This window comes from Rhinopithecus bieti, unplaced genomic scaffold (genome assembly GCF_001698545.2).
Source record: "Rhinopithecus bieti isolate Rb0 unplaced genomic scaffold, ASM169854v2 scaffold_6380, whole genome shotgun sequence".
Classification (NCBI taxonomy): Eukaryota; Metazoa; Chordata; class Mammalia; order Primates; family Cercopithecidae; genus Rhinopithecus; species Rhinopithecus bieti.
In genome coordinates, this window is record NW_016806642.1 from 5,231,080 (window position 1) to 5,247,054 (window position 15,975).

The 15,975-nt window shown below is 41.8% G+C and overlaps 1 protein-coding gene across 1 annotated transcript in view; it reads right to left on the bottom strand.

Annotated features, from left to right (window-relative positions):
- Positions 1-9,139: 9,139 nt before the first annotated feature.
- ROR1 (receptor tyrosine kinase like orphan receptor 1) overlaps positions 9,140-15,975 on the bottom strand; it is a 418,261-nt gene continuing 411,425 nt past the window's right edge. Inside the window, exon 9 of the mRNA XM_017877197.1 lies at positions 9,140-13,172. Coding sequence (XP_017732686.1) covers positions 11,745-13,172 — 1,428 coding nt within the window. The 3' untranslated portion in view covers positions 9,140-11,744. The remainder of the gene's footprint in view (positions 13,173-15,975) is intronic.

Below are 15,975 nucleotides of genomic sequence, written 5' to 3' on the forward strand. Positions count from 1 at the left end.
GGCAGAGCCCTGAATCCATAGCCCACAGCAACAATACAGAGAGCAACAGCTCACTACTAGGATCTCAGTTATGCTACTTATGACTGTTAGGGCCCAGCATAGGCCAGAGCCCAGGAATGCCCACCATAACTTCAGTGGGGTGACATGTGTTATATTTACACAGGCCATGACAGGTACCCATCCCACAGTGGTGTTACCCCAATGTTGCTCGATGCACCATGGCGCCTGGGCTAGGGTACTACATGTTCCCCCACTAGCTAGCCCCACTTATCATAAATGCTATGGGCCAGCCAGNTAAAGCACAGCCATTTCCCTTATACTCCACCCCCCAGGCTAAGGGCATCCTCTGGGCAGGGACACATGCCCATAGGGCAGAGCCCTGAATCCATAACCCACAACAACAATACAGAGAGCAACAGATCACTACTAGGATCTCAGTTATGCTACTTATGACTGTTAGGGCCCAGCATAGGCCAGAGCCCAGGAATGCCCACCATAACTTCAGTGGGGTGACATGTGTTATATTTACACAGGCCATGACAGGTACCCATCCCACAGTGGTGTTACCCCAATGTTGCTCGATGCACCATGGCGCCTGGGCTAGGGTACTACATGTTCCCCCACTAGCTAGCCCCACTTATCATAAATGCTATGGGCCAGCCAGAGGTAGGTGCACCATGGGTCTTGTAGTGTCTTTTGTCCAAAGCTTGCCACACTGCGTTCCAGGTGTCAGCCATGGGACCCCAAGTCTCCAGCCATGTCCAGTTCTCTGCAGATGCTGAATGCATGCGCCAAGGCAAGTTGTCTGCAACTGCTGCTGAAAGGGTGGTGCAGATCCAACAGTTGGAAATATTGGTCACCACAGCATAGGTGTGGGCCCAGTTCACGATGCAGTTGGAGCATGTTAACCTATGGTTGAAATGACAGAGCATGCACAGGTACTAACAGAGGTAAATCACATCTCTCAAGCAAAATATAAGCTAACCTTTCATCCCTGGATAACAATGCAGCCACCAAGGGATTTTGCCCTGGGTGATAATAACACATCTTCTCAGCTCCCCATGGTTCTTTTGAGTCCTATATCTGTGCCAAAGTCATGGGGGAACTCATAATAGGTCACACAAGCAATACATATATTCCTTGGAGGAGGGTTCCTGCCCTGGCCATTCCCCTACAAAACTGTCAACCAGGGGGGCCATGTATTGAATACCCAAGGAGTGACATGCAAGTCATGGTGTATGCCCTACCCCCAGGGAGTTATGCTGGCCAACCACTGGCAGTGGGGGGCTTGGAGGGTCCATGGCCACAGCCAGGTTTTCTGTTCCCCTGCCTTCAAGGGCATCGGGGCTGGTAACAACAGGTTACCGTTCATCCCCATACCTGGTTGGAGGAGGTCATCCCTTGGTATGTATCTGCAACTGGATGGGGATGGCGGCCCAGTGTAACAAAGCCTCCACCAGGGCCAGGTCAACTTTCTGTGACTGTTCATTCAAGATTTGAAGTACCAGGTCCAGCCTGGAACTCCAGCCCCACAAAGACAGGGGTGTGACATGCAAGTGTAACCCATTCTTTAAGAGCCTTTTATACCACTCAATTATATGTGCAGCTTGCGGGTTGTATAGTTCATGGAATCCCCACTTTATGTCCATTTGTTATGCCCATTTTTGTGCCTGTTGTCCAGTGAAACATGTTCCCTTATCACTCTCAGCAGCCAGAGGGTGACCATATAGGGCCCATAAGTGTTGCAGGGCATGGATGGTGTTCTGTTGGTTGGCCACTCTGCAAGGGTAGGTGAACAACAGGCTCATGACTGTGTCCACAGCTGTTAACACACGTGTATACCCTTGCAACTTCAGCAGCCACCTAATGTAATCTACTTGCAGGCACTCACCCTATCGTCGCTTGTTGTGTAACATTGGGTAGCTACCTCCATTTAGGGTATGCCTGAGCACATGCTGGGCATTTCTGACAAACCTCCCAAATGTCTTGCTTGGGCAAGAATAGACCCCAATGCTTATTGACCCATTGCATCAGTTTACCTCCCGCATGTCCCAGTTTCCAGTGTAGCCACAAGGCTACATCTCATGTAGGTGCCGACTAACCACCGGACGTTAACCAAGGCATCTGCTTCATCATTGCCGGGGGTAGCCAAAGGCGTATGGCCTGATACATGATCAACAGTTACCTCTTTCTGATGACCCGTTTCCCAAAGGTCTTGCCACATGACTTGGCCCCAATTGGGTCAGTGGCTGACTAACCCCTTCTGTATTTTCCAGGCAGTTAACCATAAGGCTAAGCCTTGATAGACTGCCCAGCTACCGATACAGATTACTATAGGTGTCACCTCCCTGGTGATCACCATCCATACTACTCTAAGTTCAGCCCATTGGTTACTTTGTCCATACCTGGTTTCAAACCATATGGTATCAGTACTAGGTTGGATTGCAACAGCAGTCCAAGCAGCAGTAGCACCTTGACTAGGCCCACCTGTGTACCATGCCCCATCGGGAATAGGGAGACACCCTTCCCTAAATAGTGAAGGCTCAGGGTCTAGGAGCGCCTTAGGCCTCATGGCCTTATCTTACATTAGGACTATAGTTTTCAAGACCTCTTGCAACTCTGCTACTAAGGGACTTGTACTCAGCATACTCTACTGCTCTAAGTATGCACCCCACTTTGGCAAAGTGGATGTCTGTGCCATCCCAGTTCGGGAGGTCATTACCCATGAACATACCCATTCTGCTATTGGGTAAGTCATCTGTGTGATGACTACAGTCTGTCCTGTCACATTCTCACAAACCTGAAGGGCGGCATACACAGGCTGGGCACCTTGGCCGCTTCCCTAATCGAAGAGAAAAGGCTCTACATTTCTGCCTGGCTGCAGCAAGTAGTCTTTAAGCTGAAGCGCCTGGGTGGGACTGGGTCACACAGCAATGTCCTTCTCTCCCTTGGACATTTTCTGGAATTGCTGCTCTGGAGACAACTGTCTCCACAAAGTTAAGAGTCCTTCATTGGGCTGCTTATGGATTTTCCCTCAGTCAACCCTGGCCAAAATCAAGTCTATCCACATATCTGAATGTGTCACTCACTGGGGCCCCCTTTTCTCCTATGGGGTTGCCCTTCAGGTGGAGCATCTTCCCCTTCTTTATGGCACAGACCCCTTAGTACTGTGGATGGCCTTCAGCTTCCCTGAGAGCTGCCATAGCAGTGGTCACTTCAAGTATGCTGTGCCCTATGTACTGGATGAGGACAGCAGCTAGGAAGCCAAAGGCACTCAGGGGGACAGAACCCAATATGAGATCCCTCATGTGGTAGGTGAAACAGTCATCATCTGGACCCTGGGTATTCAGGCCAAACACAGCCTGCTGCACACCCATCTCCCAGTTGACTTGCACCAAATCGGTATACGACTGCCATTTACTCATGGTTTGGGGTGTTTCACAGGCATCATTCCACACAGTCCATATGGCTGCCCTTAGCCACTTAGTCAGGGTGCGGCCACCTTGCCCTTGTGCCAACCACCTACTCACTTGCAGCTGTTGACAGAGAGAGGAGAGAATAATGATAAAGACCAGCTTTTCCATCTCAGACGTGGAATAGGAGATACTATCTGCTCCCTTATTCAACAAACAAAGCATCCATGTGGGCAGTTTCCCCTGGATGCTGTGGCACTGCCTGCCTAATTCCTGCAACTCAGTTGGGGTACAGGCAGTATATGAAGTATGTTGTGTTATGGCAGGGGGTCCCTGGGCCTGCCCTGGGGGCTGCAACAGCTCTTCATGATCTACCTTCTAATGAACCACTGGGCAAGCCCACAACGGGGATTCTTCCTCCTCGGTATCAGACTCAGTGGGGGGTCTCCAGCCAAGACAGCAGACCCAGGCCTGGATTCACAGCAGCCTCTAATTACTTTTCCAAGCTCTGTAGCCAGCCTCCAAGTGCTCCATCTGCACCTGAAAGTCCCTATTGATGGCAGCTTCTAACTCTTATTCTGAGCTGTGTAGCCAGGTGTTAGGTGCCCCGCCTGTGCCTGGAGGGCCCTTACCAGTGCTGTATCCCTCAGGGACTGGGTGTGTACTTCTTGTAGCACAGTCAAAAGTGCCCATCCAACTCTGCAGGCAAAAGCTTGCTCCCTCTTGGTGCTGTGCTCTTTCACTGCTTCAGTGCCTTCTCCATGCTCATGACAGACCCATCTACTGCCTCCCAGGTTTCCACTGGAACCTGTCTGAGCAGCACAGCTGCCACCGGGTACCACAACCCATGTTGCGACCACATGGCCAACCCAGAATCAGACGGGACCAAAGGCTCACTCACCTCAGGATCCTGTTTGTGATGCCAATTGTCACGTTCTAACTGAAGTCTGAGGGGAGTTGGTGGTTGAGTGGCAGGTAGCTGGAAAAACACTCGAGGAATTTTAGACAGTTTTAACATGACTTTCTCTCTGGGCACGAGTGAGCTGTATGTACAGCGTTAGCAGGGTAATTATACGTTTTACAGACAATAGCAGCTCTGAGCCAAGCACAAGCTCACATGGGTGATCATCTTATGTGCCTCACATGGCATGGTTACATAACATGCGGGATTGTGCACCTGGGCTCCAAACCTGCTGATTTATGCTGCATCGGAAGGCCGCCTCGGCCTACTCCTGACTAAAGCACAGCCATTTCCCTTCCATCTGGGTTTGCTACACAGCCTCTATTCACTCAGGGATTCAGCTGCCTGGGGGATCTTATTCTTGTTCCCAACTATTCACTTCCTTCCCTGCAAGAAGATTCTATATTCCTGCTTATGACTATGCAACTTGCTGCACCTCTCTGCAGGTGGAGATATGTCCATGTCCTGCAGTCAAGTTTGGCCTCAGAATTTGTGTTGACTGAGAGGATATGACAGCTGACTTGTCTGCACAGAAGTTTTTGAGTGATTGTGTTTCAGTTCTGCCTCTTGCTGTGTCCCTCTGTCATGAGAACACTTTGTCCTTCAGACACCTGGAGACAGGGCCACTGCAGCAGACCTACCTCTGCTGATAGACATGAGTGAGAAAGAAACATTTGCTCTTGAAAGGCAAGCCACTGAGATTTTGGAGTTGTTTATTACTGCAGCCAAGCTGACCAATACAATCAATGTTGGCCAATTTGGAATTGATCTGTCTGAAATCGATCAGTTAAAATCAATTCCAGTGAACTCTGGAAAGAAAAATAAGTCCTAAACTGTCATTTTGTCTGAATGTTAGTTTTAGTCTTATTAGACTGACTGTTGGTAAACTACCTAGGTTATGCCATTAGGGAGTTCCAGTCCCTTTTAAGTGATTTTAATGCATGTAGACCCAAAAGAAGCCCTTCAGGGAATTGTGCTAAAATGGGCCCAAATGGTAACCGGACTGATTTTTTTCTAATGCCCAAGGATTGCAGTAGGTAAGGAGCACCTGCCATAGGATGGGATCTGTCCTGGACCTATTTCTGATGCAAGGTCCTTATGCCTATAAGGTTGGGCAGAGCTTAAGCATTAATCTATGGCTTTGTGTAGGTAGTTCTGTTGTTTTGTGTGTGTTTGGATTTACAATTGGGAGCACAAGTCCATGAAACATTTAAAACTCCTTTCCTTCAAATTGAATATTCTCTGAATTATCTTTATTTCAGGATGTCAAGATATTGTCCTTTTTCAAAGTGTAAGTAACGTCCCATCTAATTTTAAAGAGAGGCCTTTCTCTTAAGCATTGTTAGGTAAGAATTCAGTTCAGTAACAACAGCATAATCACATTCCAGTCAACAACAGGCCACATTTAAAACAGTGGTCCCAAAAGATACTAATGGAGCTAAAGAATTCCTATCACCTAGTAATGTCATAGCCATCATAACATTGTGAGTGCAATGCATTACTCACGTTTGTGGAGATGCTGGTGCAAACAAACGTACTGTGCTGCCAGTCACATAAAAGTATAGCACATACAATTATGTACAGTATATAATACTTGATAATAATAAACAACTATGTACTTGCTGTACTGTACTTTTGTCATTTTAGATTGTACTTCTTCTACTTATTACAAAAAAAAGTTAACTGTAAACAGCCTCACGCAGATCCCTCAGGAGGCATTCCAGAAGAAGGCACTGTTATAGGAGATGACAGCTCCATGTGTGCTATTGTCCTTGAAGACCTTCCAGTGGGACAAGATGTGGGGGTGGAAGACAGCAATACTGATGATCCTAATCCTGTGTAGGCCTAGGCTAGTGTCTGTTTGTATCTCAGTTTTTAACAAAAAAGTTTAAAAGTAAATTAAAAAAATTAAAATAGAAAAAAGCTTATAAAGATATAAAGAAAATATTTTGTGCAGCTGTACATGTTTGAAGCTAAGTGTTATTACAAGAGTCAAAACGTTAAAAAGTTCATAAATCCAAAGGTTAATTTATGATTGAAGAATTTTTAAATAAATTTAGTGTAGTTTAAGTGCACAGTGTTTATAAAGTCTACTATAGTGTACAATACCCTCCACTTCACCCACCACTGACTCACTGACTCACCCAGAGCAACTTCCAGTTTTACAAGCTCCATTCATGATAAGTGCTTAGATTCACAAATACTTGCCATTGCATTACAATTGCCTACAGTATTCAGTACTATAACATGCTGTACAGGTTTGTAGCTTGGGAGCAGTAGGCCATACTCTATATAGCCTAGGTTTGTAGTAGGCTGTACTATTTAAGTGTGTGTAATTGTACACCATAATGTTTGTACAGTGACAAAATCACCTAAGGACATTTCTCAGAATGTATCCCCTTCGTTAAGTAACGCATGACTGTATTTACTAACATAGTCATTTGGTAAGGTATCTTGCCAATCCTGGTCAGCAAATGTTATAGTACTCATTTGTGAGTAAGCAATTCATATGTGCTTAAGATTCAACTAGTCATAAATACGTCAGCAGACCTTCTCCCTCTATATGTCTATATTTTTAAGCCTTCCCAGCCTAATTTCCCAGAGGATTACATTGACCTTGATGATTTGATGGTTTGTAAGACTCTCCTTTTCTTGAGCTAACAGTGTCCTAATACAGTTGGCATTTATGGTAACAAACTTCAGTGCAGTCATATTTTGGCTGCAAAAACCCTTTCTTGTGTGTGCTGCCTTGTTCCTTCTCCTCTAATCTGGCATTTCCTCTTTAGCATTAGAGCTATTGGCTGAAAAAAAATGCGTATAAATTAAGAAGAGTATGAACTGCACCCCAGAACCTCCCTTGGATCCCTCTTTCTGTCCTTCCTCAGAGCTTTCAGCCCTTTAAAGGCCAGAGGAGAGCAAAATCTGAGCAGAGGAGCACTCATGGCCAGCCAGGGACTGAAAATGGATTGCAGCTGGCCAAGGAAAACAGCAGAACAAGCCACAGGTGTCTGCATCCAGCCAGCTGGGTCAGGGCATCACAGGAAGTGCAAGGGAGGGAAGGGAGCCCCTGCAGCAGCTTCCTGCTTGATGCTTACTAGAGCTGAGCCTGTCCTCCCAAAGACCAGCCTATCCTTGACCTTAACTTTGTTAAGTTGCAACATAGAAGGGATTTGTTTTGTTTTGTTTTGTTTTGTTTTGTCAATCATCAGTTCAAGGGTCAAAACAACGTGTACTAAGAGACCAACTTCTTTGAGTTTGTCCATATGAAGGAAAAAGCATTTGGCCACTATCCAAGAATTTAGGTCTCGGGTGAACTGGATGAGGAATATCTTCTTGACAAAGACTAGATGTTGTCAGTTTTCTATCCAAGGGAACCACTTCAAAAAATATAGCTAATTGTCAAATGGCTAACACAAACAGCTTTTAGTGCTGAATTTTACAGTAAAACTTGATTTTCTTTAAAGGTGAATAAAGGGGCTGAAATGTCATTAAATGCTTATATACACATTACTAAGAATGTAATGATCACCCATGCCTTTAAATTAAGTCAGTTCTTGATCTTTAGAGTATATCAGAATCATGTGAGGCTTGTTAAAACACAAATTTTTGGGTCTCATCCCCAGAATTTCCTCTTTAACATTTGAGCTATTAGCAGGAAAAAAAAATGCTGTCTAAATTAAGAGGATGAACTTCACCGCTATCACCTCCCTTGGATCTCTTGATTCAGTACTTCAAAGTAGGGCTTGATAATTTGCATTTCTAACCAGTTCCAGGGTGCCGCTGTTTCTTCGCTCTGGGAACCACACTTTGAGAACTACTGGGATAGGTAATCATCTTTGAAGATGTGTGGATAAAAGAGTTTCTCTTTATTCAGTATTGTAGTAGGCATTATGGGAAGGTGATGCTAGGAGTTTGCAGATGTTGGTGATTAGGGAATTAAGGGAATCTCTGAGTTGAAGGGATTGGGGATAGTGGGAGGGCCAAGAGCTGGGAGATAAAAGAAGGAAATGGGAGTGAAAGGCAGGCTGAGGAATTCAAGTGAGAGGGAGAAACCCAGCCTGACATGGATCTCACTGCCATGTGAAGGGATTGCTTTATTGAGTTTGACTGTTGAGGTGGTGACAAGAGTTGTACCTAAAACAGATGGACAAGGCCCTGAAGGTTTTAATGTATTCCTTTCTGTGTTAAATAGCAGATATGGACAACTTCTTTGAACTTTCATAATGGTACTCATTTTCCTTGATCATGTGTATTAATTGCCAGATGAGGAACTCTTTCTTTTGGGCAAATAAGGTCATAAAGATAAGCTGTGACCATTAAATGGCCATATTTATTTTATCAATATGGTTGGAAGCTAAGTTGGACATGATAAGATGTACACAGCCTCTTCTTCTTTAGAGTCCAAAGAGGTGACTTTTGATATCTAAGGTTATATGGAAACATCAAGGCAGAAAATGATGCAACTGTATTCTTAAAATCAAACATTTTTTATATTCCATTGGTTACAACTATTCAATATATTATTTTGATTTTAAAAATTCAAAGCTTGCCATATATAGGTGGATAGTATTCAGTTATGAAATCATTAGGATTCCCCTCTCCACCTATGGTTGTTAGCAAAATAATGCCCAAGTCTGTTTTAAAAGCCTACTGAAAAAAAAATTAATGAAATAACAGCAAATAGGAATTGTGATTTCTCTTTCTATAAAATATAAATATTAAAAATCCCAAATACCTCTATGACAGCAATATTCAGGAAATAATATTTTATAGTAAACATTTTTAATAAACAGCAGCATAAAATAATCAGTGTTTAATATCATCTCTGGTGTGTGAAATACAAATGCATATATCCTTAATATAAAATAGCCTTTTTGTCATTACAATTCAATGTTTGTCTATTTGAAATGCCCATAATAACAAATCAAACATTAAGTAATACAGTGATTAAATGCATGCAGTGAAAATAAGGAAAGATATGGTAGGGTGAGATATCTGAAAATTGCCGTTATATATTTGAAGAAAATCTATATCAAGTTAAAACAAAGGAAACAAGAAAACAGACCAGATATAAAATGCAAAGATATATTTTCACTTCTGTGACACAAACCATAAGCATAGTTTTGTGCAAAAAAAGAGAAAAAGATCTGAAAACAAGGTCATCTTACAAAACATTGTCAGCAAAGGAAAAGATATTTTTCAGTTTGTGAAAAAAATACTATTTTAATACAAAAGAGACTGTGTTATATAGTATCACAGTGTGATTATAAAATACATTATTACAAGTGGTTTTGAAATTTCATTTGCTCACTTTAATGTTTTCAGTTATTATAAAATGTTTACAATAAATGTTATAGTTCTTTATAAAAAACTAACTTGAATTTACTTTTTAACCATAATAATGTTTTACCAGAGTAGGTATTTTACTGGCTCATGGAATGCTAATTTCCCTTTAAGGGACTTCTAGAAAAACTCAGATTCACTGAAATTGTGTACTTAAAATAATAAATATTCTTGGAAAACAATTGATTGTCATATGATATACAAAATTGTGGTTTGAAGCTTCATCATTAAACAGTTGCATAGCAACAAAAGGATACAAATATTCTCCTCGACCTAAAGTTAAGAAACGTAACTTCTGAATCAGCTTATTTATGCCACAAAAATAGGTCTTAATTTATCTCCCAGAAATCTGGATATAGCCAATTCTTCGAGTTCACAGTACCTGTAAGTTCATGTTTGTTATCTGAAGACTTGCAATGCATTTTGGTAAACATATTTTCTTGATTTCTCATGCTAGTTGTATTTTGTAAAAATGAAAACATCAATGTGTTTTAATTCTCTTATATTCTCCTCATCAAATATCATTTCCGGGAATTACTTTTATATCCTTAGTCTCTTTACAAGTCTCTTATACCTTTAAAGTAAAAATGAGACTTTGAGACACTGTTCTTAGAATCAAGGAGGTTTTTTTTAACAAGAAAATAATCAAAAGTAAAATTACTTTCTATATAGAACTTGAAACGCGTAAGAATTCTAAACTTGGCAAAAGATGGTTGGCAGGTAAATGCCATGAGCCGCACATCTGAAACCTCCCACTAAGGCAAAAATGGTCATGTTGCTTCTGTTTGCTAGCTTAAAGAATTCAGTTCTTGGTAACTTTTGAAATGAGAACTCAGTACTTGTTTTTTAGGAAGACCATCATATTTTGCAAAATAGAATTAATTGCCTTTGGATTCCAACTAACTGTATGAATAAATTGTTGTAATTCTTGGGGCGGGAATCAAATCTGTGAACATTACCAGCACAGAAAAAAAGGGAGAGAAACTTTAAAATTACTAGACATTGGTATCATGATGGAGTTTCCTACTTCCCTAGAGTCCATTGACCATAAGCACCCCAATGCCTCAGACAACTTGTAAACAGGGAGTTGCAAGGGGTGGGTGTGCTCATCTGTAGCCACACACTTATTTTTCAGTGTTACTGGTTCCAGAAAACTCCTTTGGGGGCTGTCCCCATGGGAACCCTTTTTCCTTTCCCACAGAAGCTGATCTAGGCTGTGGGGCCATTTTCCTGGCTGTGCTTCCTTTGGCGCCTCATTCCTAATCCACCAAAGCGAACTATCAACCAACAATCAATTCTAGCATCCACATCTAACCTTTTTATGGTCTGATGCCCTGTGTTATTCCAAGGGCAGTGTAAGCACACTGTGAGAAAATCTGGGAAAGACCCTCATGATCAGAGGAGGATTCACAAAAAGGCACACTCTACACCTTCTCAAAGAAGCCCAATGACATAGAAGGCTTCAGGGCTTGTTATACTTGTCTTATGGCTCATTTCCCTCCAGGGTTTCAAATTTGGCCTGAAGTTTCTTCGTTGATTCTGAACATCATTTCCATAAGAACATGTGCAGAGTCTAAACCGAATCAATATAATTCCTGAACATCTGTCCTGAAGAAAAGACAGCAGGTAGACAAATGCTATGGTATATATACATCTGGGGGAGAGACCAGTCATGGTGACTGAAGGCTAAAACACAAAGCACCATTTGACTTTTGGTTTTATATTTAATCACAAGGTTCTTTTCCTCTTCACTGGTGTGCAGTTTTCAGTACTTGAAACCACATGTTCCAATCCCAATGCCATGTCATGCACTCCAATGGAGTGCACATCCCACAATGTTTTTTTTTTTTTTTTTTTTCTGGCCTAGTGTCTGTCCTGCTTGGTAAGACACAGTCAAACTTCACAGAAGATACTTGTTGCGATGTCTGCTAAATGAGAACCCTACTTTAATAGAAACATTTGAATATAAATCTTTTCTATGGCCGTCTAGTTTGTCCTGTATACCACATTTACAAAAGTTGTGCATTTTACAGTTCTGCAGAAATCATAGATTCGGTGTGTCCATGAATATTGGCATCTCCTAGCAAAGATGCTTGCTTTGCGTCAATTTTGTAGGGTTTTTGAGATTTGTTGCCAAAAACGGTGATACCCATTCCACCAGGATGATTTGGAATTGACATGTGTGGTAGTAAAGGAATATTTGCTTCCTGATTGGATCCTGATGAGGGCAAGCTAGTCACATGGCCAGTGCTAGTCGACCCACTGGCACTGCTTGGGGACCGACTCTTGGGAGGTGGGCAGTGCTGAATCACTCTGGGAGGACCTGTTGGCTGGTAGTGGGCAGCTGGAAACGCTGCATATCCAGGAGGTATTGGGTATCCATTGATGGGAATGAATCGCTGGTTCTGAGGTATTGGCGGGCCAATGAAACCAGCAATCTGGCCCTGTGGTGTAATACCCTGGCTCGGGAATATGTAATTAGGATATCTGGGGTTACTGAGATTACTCACTGGGCTGGCACTGAGGGAGGTTGTCTGTGTGGTGGCATTTCCCCCAGAAGGAGTAGTAGAGCTGGTGTGACTTGACAGTCCCTCCCAGGACCGAAGCCGGACGTGAATATCTTTAAATCTTGGTCTCCTGGAAGGAATCTCATTCCAGCACTCTGTCATGAGGCTGTACATTCTGGGTGGGCAGTCTTCAGAGCATGGTAAGAGCTGCCGTTTTCTCACCATCTCAATCACTTCCTGGTTACTGAATCCATAATATGGCTGGAGTCCAAAACTGAAAATCTCCCACAGGACAACCCCAAAGGACCAGATATCTGAATCGGAAGAGAACTTGCCATACATGATGGCTTCAGGTGGCATCCAGCGAATGGGCAGCAAGGACTTACTCTGGACCCTGTAGTAATCAGCAGAGTAAATTTCTCTGGAAAGCCCCAAGTCTGAAATCTTTACATGAAGTTGCTCTCCGATTAAAATATTGCGAGCTGCAAGATCCTTGTGGACAAAGAAGTGACTAGACAGGTATTCCATGCCGGCTGCAATCTGAATTGCAATGTGCAGAAAATCTCCATGGTCCAGGCTGGATTTCACAGTCCCATCTTCATCACTGCTGCAGCCAACATCAGAGTGTGGGGATCGCATGATGAGGAACTCATGGAGATCCCCCTGATTCATATACTCAAAAAGCATGCACACAGGTTGTTCCTGAGTGACAGCACCTAGCAGGCAGACAATATTGGGGTGGTGCAGTTCTGCCATTAGGGAGGCTTCTTGTTGAAATTCTGTCCATTGCTGGGGGTTGTTATAATCTTTCAAGGTCTTGATAGCAACCAGCTGAGCGTGGTCCATGCCTGGGAGATAGAGATGGCCTTTATAGATTTTTCCAAAGGCACATTCACCCAATTCTTCCATAAAGCGTACAGCAGAAAGAGGCAGCTCTTTAGCCTTGCTCTGTGTGAAAGAGAGGAAAAAGGTGGTTTAAAACATTTCTTCAGGCAAGACAGCTTTGCATCCAAAAGGAGGGATGGGGCATATAGAAAAAGGTTCTATAAACAAATTAAATAAAATATTGTAGGTCTGTATATCTTTCAAATTGTTGGCTGCAACTCAGGGGAGGTGCCATAGGCAACTTTCCATCACTACCCTATCCCCTTCCCTCAACCTAGCCCTGAAATGGTTTCTTGCTGTTGTCTAGAGTCTTGGCACTCAAACTGTGGTCTGGGGACCAGCAGCATCAGCATCACCCAAACTTACTGCAAATGCAGACTCCTGGGCCCACCTCAGACCTACTGAATCAGCATGTGCATTTAACAAGACCCCAGTGGTTTCTGTGAAGATTATTAGGGTGTCAGAAGCACTACTGCAGAGGCTACAGCCTGGTACTCAGAGCATTTGTAATCTGGTCCTAATTCACTTTCCTGACATGATCCCTTGCTACTTCTTTAGTTAAACAGGTTTTCTCAATGTCCACCAGCGAAACCATTTACATTCTTGTGTAAAACTTTTGTTCCTCCAATGTTCTGCCATTCTTAGAATATTTATTGTGCTAAAAGAGAAACCAAAAGATTGTCCTTCTGAAGTACTCACAATAGAGATGGGAAGGTCTGAAATGTGGTCCTCTCCATTGATTAAATCCTTTCTTTTCTAAGTCTGTTTCAGGCCCCACTTCCTGCAAAACCTTCCCTGACCACTATGGTCATTTCTTTGCTAGAATATTTTGCCTTTACTGTGAATGCCACCACACACACAAAGCAGTGTGGTGGCTGGTTACACACGTGGCCTCCATAGCCAGACAGTCTGAGTCGGAATCCTGCCTTCTCCACTTACCAGCTGTGTGACCCCGGATGCAACATTTAACTTCGTGCCTCAATTCCTTCATCTATAAAATGGGATGATAATAATTGTACTTACCATGTTATTGCAAACTTTTAATGAGTTAATGTTTGTAAAGCACTCAGACTTATGAGTTAATGTTTGTAAAATACTCAGACCTATGTCTGGCCCATGATAAGTACTATTTAACCTTTTGTTATTATTATCAACTTGATGTTTCTGTTCTTTTTATGCACATATTTTGTCCTCACAACCAGATTTCAAGGGAAATCTTATTGGAAGCACTGCCCTTCATACCAACGTATATCCCTAGGGCTTCTCAAGTGGGTTATTAATTGACCTTAAGACAGACAGGTGAAGGCATCTAGCTCACAATGAAAATAAGTATTGAATCATGACATTTGATCTTGGCAAGTAAATGTCTATAATGTCATATGTTTTTACTATTTTAAAATGTACCTCAAATTTAGTCTGATGTTTCATTTAATTTATTAGAAAAGAAAGTAACAAAACAATACATTTTACATACAACTGATTTTCAAATAATCCCCATCCTTGAAATCCTTATTTTGTTAAAAAGAATACTACCCTGAAAATTCTAATTGAAACTGACAATGTTGAAATACATATGAAATCCAGAGCTCTCTGTACAGAGTTTAAAACAACAGTTTAGAAAATTTGGTAAAAAAATTCTCTTATCCAAACTCTGCTAATTTAGAATTCATGGTAATTAGATTTGTTCTAGGCTGATATTTTCCAGGGCAAAATGCCCACTAACCTAATTGTAAGTGTAAATAAACTTGCAGCAAAATACCCACTTAAAAGGACAAATTGGGATTGGGGATTTTGGAACATTAATTATTCTATGCAAATAATCTGTCTCATTATAAATTGGTCTCATTTGTTCATCAAAGCAGACTTTGTGAGGTTTATATTTGGAAATGAGTTTTAGAAAGTTTACTTGTGCAGAAAGTAATGGTAATGTGTTGCTTTAAACTTTCAGCAAATTAAAACTTATTGATCTAGTTCTATTCAATATAGTATTGTTTGTAATAGCAAAATATTACAAATGACCTCCATGTCCCCATAGAGAACACATTAAATCAATTACGGTGGAGCTAGTAAATAGAATATTCCACATTTGTAAAAAAAGAGGACGTTTCCTATGTACTGGTATGGAAAGGTCTACAAAATCCTTTGCTCAGCTAAAAATAAAAAGCAACAGAACAGTTAACACTGGGTGCTGCTTTTGTGTAAGAGAGAAGGAGAAAAATAACACATGAAATATATTTCTTCGTATAAGCATAAAGAAACTATAAAAGGATACTTGGGAAATAGATAGCAGTGATTATTGGGCGTATGCAAGTAGGAACTAGAAAAAGGGGGCAGAAGTAAGAGATTTTTCACTTCATGCTTTTTTATGCTTTAAAATTTTTCAACCAGGTGAATATATTAACAATGCTCAAAATTAATTAATTTTTTTAAAAAAACAGGGAAATCTTCCCATCTTACTGAACTAGGAAATATCTTTTGCAATTACAAGTCCATCCACCATTTTTCCTTTTGCTTTTAGGGTATGTATTCTTGTGGGAGCTCGTCGAATTCCTTTGAGAGAGCAAGGTGTGGGTAATGAAAAAGGTAACCAGTTGAGCCAACCCTACTTTTTTGTCTTGTAGCACTCGGAAGATTTTACTTTTGCTGGCAAGAGTAACCCAAAGTGAATTTTTCCTGCATGATGTTAAGATTGGAGATTTCCATCAGAACTTTTCCTAATGATGTAAATAAATCCAGTTTAGGTGAAGGTCCCTTGAATGGCACAGTAGATATTACTTACTTTTTGACAAAAATAAGATCTCTAGGCTTTTGGAGATAGAGAAGTTTAAGGGACTGAGTACTAAAACTTCTTTGTGGAAAATGGGAA